Source organism: Bos javanicus, chromosome 4 (genome assembly GCF_032452875.1).
Source record: "Bos javanicus breed banteng chromosome 4, ARS-OSU_banteng_1.0, whole genome shotgun sequence".
NCBI lineage: Eukaryota > Metazoa > Chordata > Mammalia > Artiodactyla > Bovidae > Bos > Bos javanicus.
The window spans coordinates 103,205,051-103,220,440 of NC_083871.1; the positions used below are offsets into that span (position 1 = coordinate 103,205,051).

General features: G+C 50.4%; 1 protein-coding gene across 1 annotated transcript in view; it reads right to left on the bottom strand.

Moving 5' to 3' along the window:
- KIAA1549 (KIAA1549 ortholog) overlaps positions 1 to 14,195 on the bottom strand; it is a 126,497-nt gene extending 112,302 nt beyond the window's left edge. Inside the window, exons 1-2 of the mRNA XM_061415469.1 lie at positions 14,119 to 14,195; positions 11,745 to 12,793 (exon numbers count right to left, since the gene is read on the bottom strand). Of these exons, the coding sequence (XP_061271453.1) occupies positions 11,745 to 12,793; positions 14,119 to 14,195 (1,126 nt within the window). The remainder of the gene's footprint in view (positions 1 to 11,744; positions 12,794 to 14,118) is intronic.
- Positions 14,196 to 15,390: the final 1,195 nt, after the last annotated feature.

The following is a 15,390-nucleotide window of genomic DNA, read 5'->3' on the forward strand; positions in this document are numbered from 1 at the left end:
TTTTTAATCACACCAAAGCTGAAAGCGATGTAATTATCCATCAACAGAACCGATTAAATAAAGTATAGAACATCCACAGCATCGGGTAAAATCACGATGTGGACCTGTATTTCCTGACAAGAAGGTTCTATGAGCAAGTGTGAAGTGATAAAAAGCAAGTCAGCCAGCAACACGTGGAAGACAGTACCATTCCTTCACGTGTATGTGCTTACACATGCTAAAAAAAAGTCTGAAAGGAGAGACACCAGAGTGGCACAGCGGTTATCTCTAAGTGGAGGGATCTGGGGTGGTTTTCACTTTCTTTCATCTTTTTATACTAAAAGAATGCATTTAATGTACCATAAATCTGACATGTTAAGCCTCATCACATCACTCCTCTAATTCTCACCTTACCTGGGGGTGATGATGAGTCCTGTGACACCTACGATGCTCCACCCAACACTCACTTTCTCCCACGCCTGAGCCCCTGCCCCCTACTCCTCACCTCCACCCTCTCTGCTTTGGGCACATTAGCTTTCCTCACATTCCCCCCTCACCCACCCCCCCCCGCCCCACCCCAACAACTGCACACTCCTGTCTTTACACTGACTGCTTCATCCACAGGAAACACTGTCCCCCAAAGACCTAGTCGGCTGGCCCCCTGGCCTCCTTCAAATCTTAAGAGTAAATGCAACTGTCACAGGTTGAACCATGTGCCCCGTCCCCAAATTCACAGGCTGGAGTCCTAACCCTGAGTACCTCAGGATGTGACCTTATTTGGAAACAGGGTCACTGAAGATGTAAGAAGCTAAGATGAAGTCATACTGGAGTAGGGTGGGTCCTCAATTCAATGGCTGTCCTTACAAAAAGGGGAAATTTGAACACAGGGAGAGCCCCATGCGAAGACTGGATGCTGCCACAAGCCAAGGCCTGCCACAATCCAGGAGAGAGGACAGAACAGATGCTCCCCACCCCCCACCTTCAGAGGACTGCAGCCCTGCAGACAGGGGACTTCTAGCGTCCGGCACAGGGCTGCAATCAATTTCTGCTGTTTAAGCTGCCATTTTCGTGGCCCTTCATTATGGTGGCCCCAGCAATTAACACAGTCATGGGCTCAAAGAGGTCTCCCTCGCCACTGGACTCCCACTTCCATCCCTCGCTCCCAAGCCCTCTACCTGCTCCATTTCTTCACAGCATTTACCAAGAAGTAACACGCCATGAAATTACCTTTGTTCACAGAGGCATCCCCAGGGCCCAGTACAAGGTCTGCACAGAGTAGGCACTCAAGAAGGATCTGCTACACAGAGAAACAACACAGGACAAGACAGATCAAGGCTGGCCCAGCCGAGCTTACTCTCTAGTGGAGGGAGAGAGAAGCAGCAGACACGTAGAAGGTGATCAAGGCTGGCCCAGCCGAGCTTACTCTAGTGGAGGGAGAGAGAAGAAGCAGACACGTAGAAGGTGGTGACAAGCGCTGTGGAGACCACCAAGACAGTGTCAGGCGCAAGGAATTCAGGAAGGGCTGCTGTTTCTTTAAAACAGAGTCAGGGAAGGCGTCTCTGATGACGTGACATCTGAGCACAGACCTGAAGGAAGGGGCGCCCGTAAACCATGGAGATCACAGCTGAGATAAGAATGTTCCAGGCACAGAGAACAGTAAGTACAGATTAGTTCAATAAACACACACCATTTGTATAATCAGAATAGAAAAAAATAATAATAATAAGGCTCTTGTAAGTCTGAAAATGCATCCAAATATTTAAAAGCCCAATGCCAAGGGCAAGGAAGAATAATCCGATTTTATAAATTCTTAAGACTCTACCCTGGCCCAGGCTGAAAATTTCAACCCCTTCCCAGCCCTGTCCCCAGCCTATCCTCCAACAAAACGGGGGGAGTGAGACGAGTTGAGAGGTTGAAAGTGAGGTGAAAGTGGAAGGTGACAACTGAGGTGAGAAGCTTTGAGGTAAGGTGAAATGAGGTGAAAGGTGAGACGAGAGATAAAGTATACGGTGAAAGTGCATGCTTAGTCACTTCATTCGTGTCCAACTCTTTGCGACCCTATGTACCGAAGCCCACAAGGTTCCTTTGTCCATGGGATTCTCCAAGCAAGAATACTGGAGTGGGTTTGCCATGCCCTCCTCCAGAGGATGTTCCCGACCCAGGGATGGAACCCGTGACTCCTACATCTCCCACACTGGCAGTAAGTTCTTTACCATTAGCACCACCTAGGAATGTGAGGTGAGGTGAATCAGTCCTGAGGTTGAGAAGCCTGGAGATCCCTGATGGTGCCTTAGGGCCAAGAGCAGGTAATGTGACTGCTGTCCTAGCCACCAGCCACCGACCAGTCCCCATCAGGTCTGGCCTCTGCTGGTCACCTGTGTCAGCCAGCACGTTTCCACAGGCAGCACCTGTCCTGTGCTCCAGCCCTGCCCTAGGCCACTGTGGATCCCAGCTCTGACGAATGTTCACTCCAGCTACCCGACCAGCTAGTTCCCATTCAGCCTCACTTCAGGGTTTTTTTTTTTTTAATTGCAATTTTAAAAAACCCCACATATCATACAATTTACCGTAGTGTTTGGTACATTCATATGATTGTACAACCCATCCCCAGAATGCTTTTCATCCTGCAAAAGTGAAACTCTGCACCCACTGAACACAGCTCCCCTTGCCCTCCTCCCCTCTGCCCCTGGCCAGCTCCACTCTACTTTCAGTCTCTGCAATTCTGGCAACTCTAGATACAAGTGGAACCGCATAGTATTTTGTCTTTTTTGTGACTGTCTTATTTCACTTAGCATTAATGTCAAGGTCCATCCATGTTGCAAGCTGAGTCAGAACTTTCCTTTTTTTGTAAGAAGGAATACTAAGTCCCTTGTATGGACAGATCGCATTTTGTTTATGTCTGCTGATGGACATCTGAGTTGCTTCCACCTTCGCCTAGCTTTTGACACTTGTTTCCTTCAGCTACCTCCAGGTGCTCCTGTAATCCTTGGGGTTCAAGATCAGTGCAGGGCAACCTAGGGTGGAGCGGAAGGCCTCCAAACATGCCCAGGCTGAGGGAAAACACGGAGCAGGGGCGGTTCTGAGCTACACAACCTGCCAGACACCAGCCCAGTTCTGAACCTGCTGCTGCTCCTTCCCTGCTTCCCAACCAAGTTAAAACCTGAATTTTTACCAGTTAAAGACTCCTTACTGATAGGTGAAACCAAGTCTGGGAAATGTACCCATCCTCAAGGACACACTGCCGAGGCCAGAGCTTCTCAAACCTGAGTGTGATAAGTCCCTCTCATGTCCAACTCTCTGCAACCCCTATGGACCACAGCCCACCAGGCTCCTCTGTCCATGGGATTCTCCAGGCAAGAATACTGGACTGGGTTGCCGTGCCTTCCTCCAGGGGATCTTCCCAACCCAGGGATCAAACCTGAGACTCTTACATCTCCTGCACTGGCAGGCAGGTTCTTTACCACTAGCACCACTTGGACTTAAACGGTATACTCCATAGATCCAAGCAGACCTGGGCAAGGGCCTTCCTCACACACTCCCAGGGAGCTTTGGGGACCGCTCCATGCCCCATAGCCTGCAGGAGCAAAGGCCTAGCAACCGCCCCCCCATTCACTCCTGTCTCCTGGGCTCCCCGTTAGCTGTGTGTGTGCAAGGCATCCCTCTACTGAGGCTCCCCCGCCGTGTTCACACGGCCCTTCAGGCTGTGTGGCTCCAAAGTGAATCCCGGCACCACGGTGAGGAAGGGCTCCCTCCGCGGGACCCGACGCGAGAGCAAAGAAAGGAGCTGAAGGGCTTCCCCAGGACTCCACAGGGCCGCCAACACCTGCCCGGCACCAACAGCGGGAGCCCCCGTCCGGCCCCGACCCCAACCCCCTGGCAGGACAGGCCACCCACCGCCCAGGGGAGCTGTCACCGTGCATGTCCGGCCTCCGGGCCACCAGGAAAGGCAAGCGGACAGTGCCTGCCTCGCCCACTGCCAAGACGGCCTCCCAACTGCCGCCCACACTATTTGAGGCCTGAAATCCGTCCACTCTACTCCTCTCGGCTTCCCACCACAAACCAGCGTTATTTCCTCACACTCGCTGTCCCCTCTCATACCCGCCTTCTTCTCAGCAGAGGTCATCGTCCGCCATCCCCAGGAACGGTCACCCGCTCCTCAGCCCACCACTGTCCCCCCACCACCTAGCTCCAGCTCTCCTCCACTCTCCCCTGCGTCCCCCCCAAAGCCCGGGAGCCTTCGCTGCTACCCTCATCACCCTTTCCAGCACCATCCATCTCCTCTTCCAGGCCAGCCCCTCCTCACCGGCACTCGGGGGCCCCTACCTGCCCCTTCTTCGCCTTCTGCTAACTTGCTGCCCACTTCATGCCCCCAAAGAAACCAGGACCCCCCAAAGCAGGACTCGGCCTCCCTCCCCGCCCCCCGCCACCTCCCTCCCCCTCCCCCAGCCAGCCAGTCATCCTCAAGTGCATCCCGAGGTTGAAACCACGGAGAATCTGAGGAGGGCGACCCTCAGGCGTCAGATCCTGTCACTTCCCCCTCTCGTTGGCCCTTTCCAGCACAAGCGTTCTGGAGACCCTGCACCCACCGTGTGCACGTTCTCGTGAGCGCCCCCCTCCTACATCCCTGTTCCCACCCCTGTCACAAGGCTCATCCTGAGCGCCCAGGCTGTGGACTTGGACTTGAAGGAGCATGAAATCGGACGAGGCCCCCCCAGGTGTTTCAGCGAGAAAATGATGATGTGACCTGAGCAGACTGGTTTCCACAAGGACCTCCAGCTGAAGTGGGGAGATGAACTGGCTGGAGCCAGAGTAGTAACGGGGGGAAAAGAGGACGGGAGCATGGACAGGGGCAGTGGTGATGGAGAGAGGGGTGGAGAGACTAAAGGGCCGCTTCCTCCCCGGCCCCGGAGGTCACAGCCCTTCATTCACTGAGTACTCAGTGCCCAGCTCCCGGTTCTCTCACCTCACTCCTGGCGAATCTGGCACCTACAGAGGATTCACCCAGAGCCTGCATTCACAGTCCACTCCAACAACCGATCCCTGCAGCCACACCCCACACCCTTAACCAAGACCAACACCAGTGCCGATTCACCTCTGAAACCGCCATCCCCCCAGCCCACCTCCCACCTCGCTGCTATCTGGGATCTCCCCGGACTCCCCTTCTCAGTCCTTCTCCCCTCCTCCTCCCCTTCCTTCCTCACCCAGCCCAGACTCTGCACCCCACCACCAGACCATGTCTTCACAAATCCCCCCACTCCCCTTGGCTCTTGACCACATCTGCCCAAGATTCCCCACCCTGGCTCAAGCCAACTGCCCACCTCCCCTGGCCCCACACGGCCTGTCAGATGCTACAGGACAAACGCCATCACATGTGCCCTGGCAACACCACCGCTATCTCCCGTCGCTTCAGGCTTCCCTCCCACCAGTCCCCTCCAGTTCCTTCTCCCATTATTATTTCTCTCCTACATGAGCTATTTTAAGCCTGCCTGCCCAAAGGAACTTCTTCACTTTGGAGAAATATCCTTCAGTTACTTCTATGTGCTCAGTCCTGTCCAACTCTTTGCGAGCCTGTGGACTGTAGCCTACCAGGCTCCTTCGTCCATGGGATTTTCCAGGCAAGAGTACTGGAGTGGGTTGCCATTTCCTTCTCCAGGGGATCTTCCCGACCCAGGGATCAAACCCGGGTCTCCCACATTGTAGGCAGATGCTTTACCATCTGAAGCCACTGGGGATTCTATGTGCTTCTACTCGTTCTTAAATTTTCAACGACTGCTTTACTGATTCTTCCATGATGCCTATGAACATAACCTATGAAGCTTATATATGTTTTCAAAATCTCCATCAACTCCATGAAGTCAATAATTGGCAAATCTGGTCACCTCCTGCCCTCCTTGCGTCTGTAGGGCCTCCTGTTTTTCTCAAGATCCCCCAAGTCTGAGTCCACAGCCTGTATTCTGTTAGGAGGTTTATGAGCTGGGGTGGGAGTAGGCACCTAGGATGCTGGGGCTCATGAGAAAATTAACACAGTGGGTGTCCTGGGGGTGGGGATGCAGGAGGGAAGAGTATTTTTTTTTTTTTTTTAAGAAGAACTGAACACAGTGGCCTTCGGTAGGTCACTGGGCTAGAACATCTACAGGACGGTGAGATGGTGACACAGACATTTGGTAGAAGCAGGACAGTTGCTATAATACATGCATCCCAAGGCATCCAACCTGTGGACCTGAAACATAAGAGCTAAAGGGTACTCAGAGATCATCTCAGCGACCCCTTCTTACACTGATGGGATAACCCAGAACAGGGTAACCTGTCCACAGTCACACGGCAAGTCATCGGCTGAGAAGAGCACACTCAGGTTAGCTAACTCACAGTTCGGTGTGCTTTCCAACAAATCATGCTGCCTAAGCACATGAAAGAGAAATCATGTCACTGCAAGCCCGCAGATGAAAGGTGGGTGGTCACAACTTGGAAACAAATTAGATCAGTGAGAACAGCATCTTTCTAGCTGGGAAAATCAACCTAGTGTAATTATAATTACAGTAATTAGCTGCCTCTAGCACCCAGGGCACTGAGAGAAAAACCTGTGGCTCCCAGGTCCCCCGTGACTTTTCACAACCCCTGGCTGGGTTCTGTTTTCAGGATTAAATGAGGCATTTCCTGACAAAGACTGCAGCAGCTGTTCCCAAGGGGCTGGGGAGGTGAGGATTTAAAATGATGTCCTCCATGCCCTTTGATTCTCAACCCAGAGACAACCAAGCAAACAAGATAGAATCCCAAACAGTTTCAACGTCGTGGTTTTAAATCAATTGTTCTAACAGTGAAAAGACAGTTGCAAGATATTAAGTGGAATATACCCCATATGCGATCAACTTTCAACTAGGGGTTTATGGTGTCTGGATTGGCAGTTCCAAAGGTCAAAGTGCCTAAAAATAAGCTGTGAACTTGTTAAAAAAGGAAGATTCCCAGTTACTAACACCAAAGATTCTGATGTAGGTGAAGGGAGAGCCGCAGAAATCTAAATTCTTAACAAGCACCCCTAAGTCCCCAAAGGATGATGATGATGCAGGGGGTCTAGGCATCACACCTTCGGAACATTTATCTAAGTCTTCGTTTATAGGCTACTACACCACTCAAGAAGTATAGCAAATATTCAACTGAAAATGCTCATTATTTAATAAAACAGTGCATTGAGTAAGATAAAAAGTTAACATGCCATTAGGCATACATGCAATGAAAAATAAAATGGCAGATTTTGCTAACCAAAATAATCAAAAATTTCAAGACTATATAAAATTTAAAGGAAAATCCATTAGGAGGGGGAGAATACAACAAAAAGGAGGGGGAAAAACAGTTGCTATCCTTTAAAAAAATTTACATATATATGTGTATATACATATATATTGCAGCCATGAAATTAAAAGACGCTTACTCCTTGGAAGGAAAGTTATGACCAACCTAGACAGCATATTCAAAGGCAGAGACATTACTTTGCCAACAAAGGTCCGTCTAGTCAAGGCTATAGTTTTTCCAATAGTCATGTATGGATATGAAAGTTGGACTGTAAAGAAAGCTGAGCGCTGAAGAATTGATGCTATTGAACTGTGATGTTGGAGAAGACTCTTGAGAGTCCCTTGGATCTCTCCAGTCCATTCTAAAGGAGATCAGTCCTGGGTGTTCTTTGGAAGGAATGATGCTAAAGCTGAAACTCCAGTACTTTGGCCACCTCATGCGAAGAGTTGACTCATTGGAAAAGACCCTGATGCTGGGAGGGATTGGGGGCAGGAGGAGAAGGGGACAACAGAGAATGAGATGATTGGATGGCATCACTGACTCAATGGACGTGCGTTTGGGTGGACTCCGGGAGTTGGTGATGGACAGGGAGACCTGGCGTGCTGCAATTCATGGGGTCGCAAAGAGTCGGACACGAGTGAGCGACTGAACTGAACTGACATATATATTGGGCTTCCCAGGTGGCTCAGTGATAAAGAATCCGCCTGCTGATATCAGAGATGAGGGCTGGATTTCTGGGTCGGGAAGATTCCCTAGAAATGGAAATCCACTCCAGTATTCTTACCTGAGAAATTCCAAGGACAGAGGAGCCTGGCGGGCTGCAGTCCACAAGGTCACAAAAGAGTCAGACACGACTTAGTGACTAAACTATACGTATATATCATAGATAAATAAGCAAAAACAGAAAATTCACAGACTACAACTACAAAATAAACAAAAAATATTCAACTCAAAAGTAATAAAAAATTAAAGTAATGTGTTACAAATTTAACAAGAGTTTTAAAAGTAATAATGCTGGTGGTGATTAAGTCAAACAGTAAACTGCATAGACTGCTTGGGGTAATTTCAGCATTACAGTTTTACATGAGAAGCTGATTCCTTTAACAACCACCTACTGAGACACGTATTAGACACCCAGCACACCAAACAAAATATGCAAAGATCCAGGCTGGTGGATTTAGATCTAAACTATAGTCTAATTTCCCTTCTGGAAATGTATTCTAAGTGGGGAAAAGAGCCCACACACAAAGAAATCTAGACAAAGCCTTACCTACATACCTATTCATTACAGCGTTATTTATAACAGGAAAAAAAAAAGCTGGAAATAATAAAAGGATAATTGAGTAAATTATTAGGATGGAAACTGTGTTTTCAAACAATATTTCATGAATAGAGAAATACTTAAGTTAAATATTGAGTGAAAAAAGTAAATACATAAATTCAATTTTTTTTTAATGTTAACAAAGACAAAGTTATTTACAGAGTTGGCTATAGGTTGTGGGATTAAGGATACCTGTTATCTGTACCTTCCAATAATTTTCAAAGTTTCAATTTTATAATAACTATTATCTTAAGAAAGACTTACCCCTGAATAAAATGAAGAAATGGGATACAATCTTTTCCTTTTACATCATGGATGTAGGATTCCTAAAGCACTCCATTCAAAAACAAGTCCAAAGCATTACAACTTGTTTCCACAACAGTGAACCATCAAGACCAAACTTATAAATGTTTAAACAAACCAAAAAAAAAAAAAAAAAGCACATTCAAAATGCTGAATGAAACAGATATAGACAAGAAATCAATAAGACACAGAAATTTACGTAAAGACTGAAATATGGGGATAACTGGAGAGCGGACTCCATTTAACAAAGTTACCAATGAAAGACAAACCTGTGGAAGGAGGAGAGAGTCTATAGGCAGCCACAGAAGGAACAAGTGCCTAACCTAGGAGACCCAAGGCAGGAGAAAGACACCACACTTTCTAATGCCACTTACTCTTCAGAAAGAGAACCAGCACAGCAGGGTTTGGCATAGCCTCCTCCAGCCCCACTCCAGTGGGGAAAATACAACACTCAGGACAAGAAGCCCGAGGGTCCTAGTGGCACAGAGAAAGACGTGGGCCAAACAACTGAAACGCAGCATCTCCTCGGGGTCACATGCCACTCACCATGCCCAGGTGTCCTACATTAGAAAGCCACCCTCTGCCACTATCACTCTCTCAGCCTTCCAGAGGATCGGTGCCACCTTTTAAGAGATCTTCCCTGGGAAGCTGTTACCCTTGCTGCCTTTCCTGCCCGGGGACAGCCCACGTGGAGTCTGCTCTTGCTTATGAGCTGCTTTGGGTCCCAACAGGATCCCTGAGGACAGGCACCGTGTCCTCCCCTTCTTCAGTTCCCATCCTATGACGAAGCCTAGAAGCAGCTGTGCAAACCAGAGGGGCCCAATACACCAACCAGAGAAAGGATGAAGTCTCTGCTTCCGTGATGTTGGCTCTAGAGCGGAAATAAAACGACTTTCAAGTCTCCGCGTTTAATGTTTGCATTGGAGGTTACGGGGAACAGGAAAAGACTAGAGAAGAGAAAATTATGGATGGACAGTACAAACAGCTCCATTTACTTTAAATTTATCAAGAGAATTACTTGTATTACTCACAACATCTACAGCACATCCAGATGGCCATATTCACATGAGGAAGCTGTACAGAGGTTACTGTACATGGAGTCTGGAGTCAAACTAACCCAAACTCCTGCAGCCTTAGTATTCTCATCTGTAAAATGGGGATAACAATGCCTAACTCACAGCATATCAGATCGTGTATGTAAAATGTGGCACCTGGCACACAGGACGCACTCAGTAATTGGAAACAATCAGTTTGCCATGTCCCATAGCAGATGAATCCATTAGTATCAGATGGGTTTTACTGCTTGACTAAAGCCAAGAGCCCACTTCATGATTGCCTCTTCTCACAAAAAAACCTAGGATCTCCATTTCTCTGGACACACACGCTAGAACACACTGGAGCAAGACTGAGAGCTGAGGCACTGGGTCAGGCAACACTGTCTCTTTCAAATGCCTGAAAGAGAACCATTTTGTCCCCCTGGTTCTGCTGTGGCTCCCTGAGCAGGGTTCCACCCAGTTATGGGAAAGCTATGAGGTGGTCTCAGGTGTGCCTAAGTTCACAGGTTAAGCGCCATAAGGCGAATGGAAAGCAGAGGACTCTGCACCAACTAGCCTGTGACCTTGAGCAAGTCAGTTATGTGTCAATTTCCTCTTCAGTAAGAGGAGCAGTTCCAGTCTGTGATCCCTCAAGTCCCTTCCTGTGCTTTTGTGTCCCATCCTCTATGTGGCACTGGTTATAATTCCGACAGTGAGGTCCAGGGACACCTTCAAACGTGTTCCATTTCCTCCCAGAGCCACTTGGCGGTCCTCTGGCACTGCTCCCACCAGAAGGGAGGGTTTGGAGTTGCTTCCACAGCTTTCTGGTTTTGTTCAGCGTGCAGCCGCTCTGCACACTGCTCACTCCACCTTTCCTGCCCCCAAAGTGGTCGTGCGTGTGCGCGCTTGTGTGTGTGTGTCTGTTTCTGTGTGTGTCTGTGTGTGCACGCGCACGAGCACGCGCTAGGGCAATCACCGGCTTGCATCATGTCAGCTCAGAGATGGTTTGCAGACCATCCTGCGTGTATGCTCAGGGTGGACAAATAAACATTTCAGAGGAGCAATATGAATTAAATCATTTCCTCAACAACAAAACCCGCCCACATGCTTCTTCATAAATCATGCCTCTTAATTCCACGCTGACTAACAGTCAGTAAACTGCCTCTATTATAAACAACCCTTACTCCTTTCATGCCCTGACACTTAAGAATCACAATATTTTCACACTCTATTGTACTAATGCCTTTGCAGAAGTAACAGCAATAGCTATTTCCCTGGAAAGATCCATGGCCAGGGCGCTTTCCAAGAGATATTCTTTGAATGTTCTTTGTGTCCTGGTGCACTGGGGGACACGGCCAGCTGCCTGCATCTGGGGGACGCAGGGCCACCCAGAGTAATGCAACACTGTTTTAAAGCACACACACCGAATGTACCCTTTAGCCCCGACCATCAAGTATTTCCTCAAATTTGCTGTAACCACATTCATACAGCCATGCATTACAATTTCAGTGCCTGCGTTTTGCAGGGAAAAATAAAGACACATTCTGAGATGAAGCCGCCAGACCCGCCTCGGGCTCCGTGGATAGCAGAATAAGCTTTGCAGACTTTTTGGCAAGACTGGCCAGAATCTGCTTGCTTTTTCGTATTATTTTTTCAGTGCCTTTATCTGCTGGGCCCAACGAGAATGGAAAAGCATCTCCATAAAGGAGGGCGAGGGAGCGGTGGAGAATAAAAGAGGATGGGCGGGGAGAGCCGGATTTTGAAAAGAGCAGCGATAAAGGAAAGGCAGGGTCGCGCCGGAGGGTCTCCGCGGAGCTTACCTGGGGCGCACGAGGTTGGCCGGGCCAGCAGTAGCAGCCAGAGGCCGGGGAGCAGCAGCCCCGAGCGGCGGCGGCGGCGGCGGCGGGCGCGGCGGGCGGAAGGCCCGCGGCCGCTCGGCCCCGGGACCAGCGCGACCCCGGCGCGGGTCTTCCCCTCCATGGCCGCGCCTCGGCGTCGGCGCCGCGCCCCCGGCAGTCCCGGCCGGCGCCCCGGCCCGGCCTCGCGGCTCTGCGCTCTCAGGCCCGGGAGGGGCGGCCGCTGCGGCGGCGGCGGCTTGGACGGGGCGCCGCGCACCGGCGCGGAGAGAGGCCGGCGAAGCGGGGGCGGGCCGGGGGCCGGAACCGCGGACGGACGGGGGCTGCCAGCCGCACGCCGGCCTCGCCGCTCCGCCCCCTTCGGAGCCTCCGAGGCGCTGCCCGGCAACGCGCGGGCCCGGGCGCGGGGAGGCGAGCACCACCTCCCGGCCGGCCGGGAACCTGCCTGAGGGGCGGCCAGGCGGCGGGCGCGGGCGCGCGGGGGCTGCGCGGCGCAAGGCCCGGGCCCGGCCCGCCCCCGGGATCCGCCTCCTGGGAGGGGACGCGCGGGACGCGGGAGGCCTGGGACCAGGCGGCGGTTGGCGCCGCCCGGACCCGCACCGAACCCCGGGTCCCGCCGCCCTGGTGGCCGGGCGTCCAGCCCCTCGGGGGCGCACGGAGGGAGGGGGAGCCGCGAGGAGGGGTCAGAGCCGGAAAACCTGGCCCGCGCGAGCGCGGCGGGCCTCTTGCTCCTCCTCTGGCTCCAGTCGGTGCGGGGCAGCAGGTGTGAGTGGGGTTCCTGCGTTGGTACGACAGCCTTCGGGGCTGCAGCGGGGACAAAACGAAGGCGAAATCGGCGGCCCGTTTCCAAGAGTCCGACGTGCAGTAGAGGAAAGCGCGCGCACAGCCCTACCCATCCTGTCTCCCGCCTGCAGGTCTTGCCTCGGGACCAGGTGACTGGGAAACGAACAGACAGGATGCTCTGCGCCCGGGAAGCCCGCAAATCTCGCACGTAGTAGGCCTGCAGAAGGCGCCTACAGAATCGAATTGAAGCAGAACGCCGAAGAATCGATGCTTTTGAACTGTGGTGTTGAAGACTTTTGAAAGTCCTTTCGACTGCAAGGAGATCCAACCAGTCCATTCTGAAGGAGATGAGTCCTGAGTGTTCTTTGGAAGGACTGATGCTAAAGCTGAAACTCCAATACTCTGGCCACCTGATGCGAAGAGCTGACTCATTTGAAAAGACCCTGATGCTGGGAAAGATTGAAGGCGGAAGGAGAAGGGGACGACAGAGGATGAGATGGTTGGATGGCATCACCGACTCAATGGACATGGGTTATGGTAAACTCCGGGAGTTGGTGATGGACAGGGAGGCCTGGCGTGCTGCAGTCCATGGGGTCACAAAGAGTCGCACACGACTGAGCGACTGAACTGAACTGACTGGGGAGAGAATCACGCACGCCCAGTCTCTCTTAGAGAAAGCAGTGGTCTTGGGAGGGGAAGAGAATGTCAGAGGATTGTTCGGACTGGGTGCGAGGATCAGAAAAGCGAGGATATGAGTTAACATTTGTCTGGTGCCTGCTGAGCCCACGGAGTGTCTAACTCCGCGGACGCCCCATGGACTAAAGGTCTTGGAACGCGGAATTGACAGTTTTGGATCTTGGCGTCCTGTTGGAATGCTTGCCCCAGTCAGATTATGAAAGGTGTGAGTTGGGGACACTGTTGTATTGCCCCAGGAAACTACAATGAACTGTGGAGAATGTGAATCACCCGCAAAGGATGCAGGTTGCTTTCCAGTCCGCTTTCCCTGCTAAGCCCAGCCTTGCAGCTCCAGCCCAGCTAGGCTTCCTGTCTGGTGGTCAGAGTATTGGAGAATCAATAATAGCCCTTGCTCAGAATAAGGCTGAGGTACCTACCTATAAGTACCTACCTGTTAGTTTCAAGGAGGATATTTGAGTGCTTCGGCAGCACATATACTAAAGATTGGGAGAAAGATAATTGAGAATAAAGGTTAAAGATAACTTTTGTTGATACTATTTGGTTTTGTACTTTTTAATCCCTCCTTATCATAAACAGTCCTTGTTCTTAGCACCTGATCACCTCCCTTCATAGATAAAGTGAAAGTGAAGCCGCTCAGTCGTGTCTGACTCTTTGTGACCCCATAGACTGTAGCCTACCAGGCTCCTCTGTCCATGGGATTTTCCAGGCAATAGTACTGGAGTGGATTTCCATTTCCTTCTCCAGGGGATCTTCCCAACCCAGGGCTCAAACCCAGGTCTCCCACATTGTAGACAGACGCTTTACCATCTGAGCCACAACATCACCACTCTTCATAGATAAGGAGCTTTGCAAACCTTACTTCCAGCTCCTAATCTGCAGGTTAGTACTCAGATGGAGATACTGCCTATCCACGCGCATCTGGTCCTTGGATATCATCCCTAGATCTTCATTTTCTGATTTCACCTCATTTGACCACAGACCCCTGCCTTGGGTGATTCTTAAATTGTCTTGTCCTGTTAATGTTATCTTTTATAAATTTATGCTTTGTGTCTCCAGCCAAATTAATAAGAAGTTCAAAGATGATGTCATCCTGTTAGCACTGCCCATAGCACCAGTCAACCCTTGTTTTCCATTTGTTGATTTGAATCAGAGAATCCACCTGCCCAGTGAAGAGGTTCAACTTTTCAGATCTTGCCCTAGCCTCCAGGAGGCTTCCACCTACCCTAGAAGACAGGGTGTGAGGGAAAGGAGGTGCCCTCACAAGTTGCAAGTCAATTCGAGAAAAATGAAATATTTGCCCAGCCATTAAGAAAGGATCAACATCAATTGGAAATAGACATTGCAACTTCAATAGGAATGAGGCAAGGTCACCAACTCTCTAAGGAAAATGAGATTCCTAGTGTCCCGTAGTTTCCCAGCTCTGAAGGCATAAAACTCAATGGGGACTTCCCTGATGATTCAGGGGTTAAGAATCCATCTTCCAGGACTTCCCTGGTGGTCCAGTGGTTGAGAATCCGCCTGCCAATGCTGGGGACAGGGATTTGATCCCTGGTCAGGGAAGATCCCACATGCCAAGGAGCAACTAAGCCTATTTGCCATGACTACCAAGCCAAGCTCTAGAGCTTGTGAGCTGCAACTTCTGAAGCCCTCAAGCCCTAGAGCCCATGCTACCCAACAAGAGAAGCCACGGCACTGAGAAGCCCCTGCACCACAACTGGAGAGTAGCCCCTACTCGCCCCAACTAGAGAAAACCAGAGCAGCAAGGAAGACTCAGTACAGCCAAACATTTTAAAAAATTTTAAAAAGAATCCACCTTCAGTGCAGGGGATGTGGGTTCAATCCCTGGTTGGGGAATAAGACATCACCTGCAATGGCTCAGCTAACCCTGCAAGACACAACTAGAGAGCCCGTGTCAAAACTAAGACCCAACGTGGAAACCACCTAAGCACTCATCAACAGGTGAATGGTAAAGTAATCACACACACACACACACACATGACTATTATTTAGCCATGACAAAGAAGGAAATCCTGTTATTTGCAACAACATGGATAGATCTTACAGGCATTATACTAAGTGAAATAAAGAAAGACAAATACTGTATGATCTCATTTATTTGTGGAATCTAAAA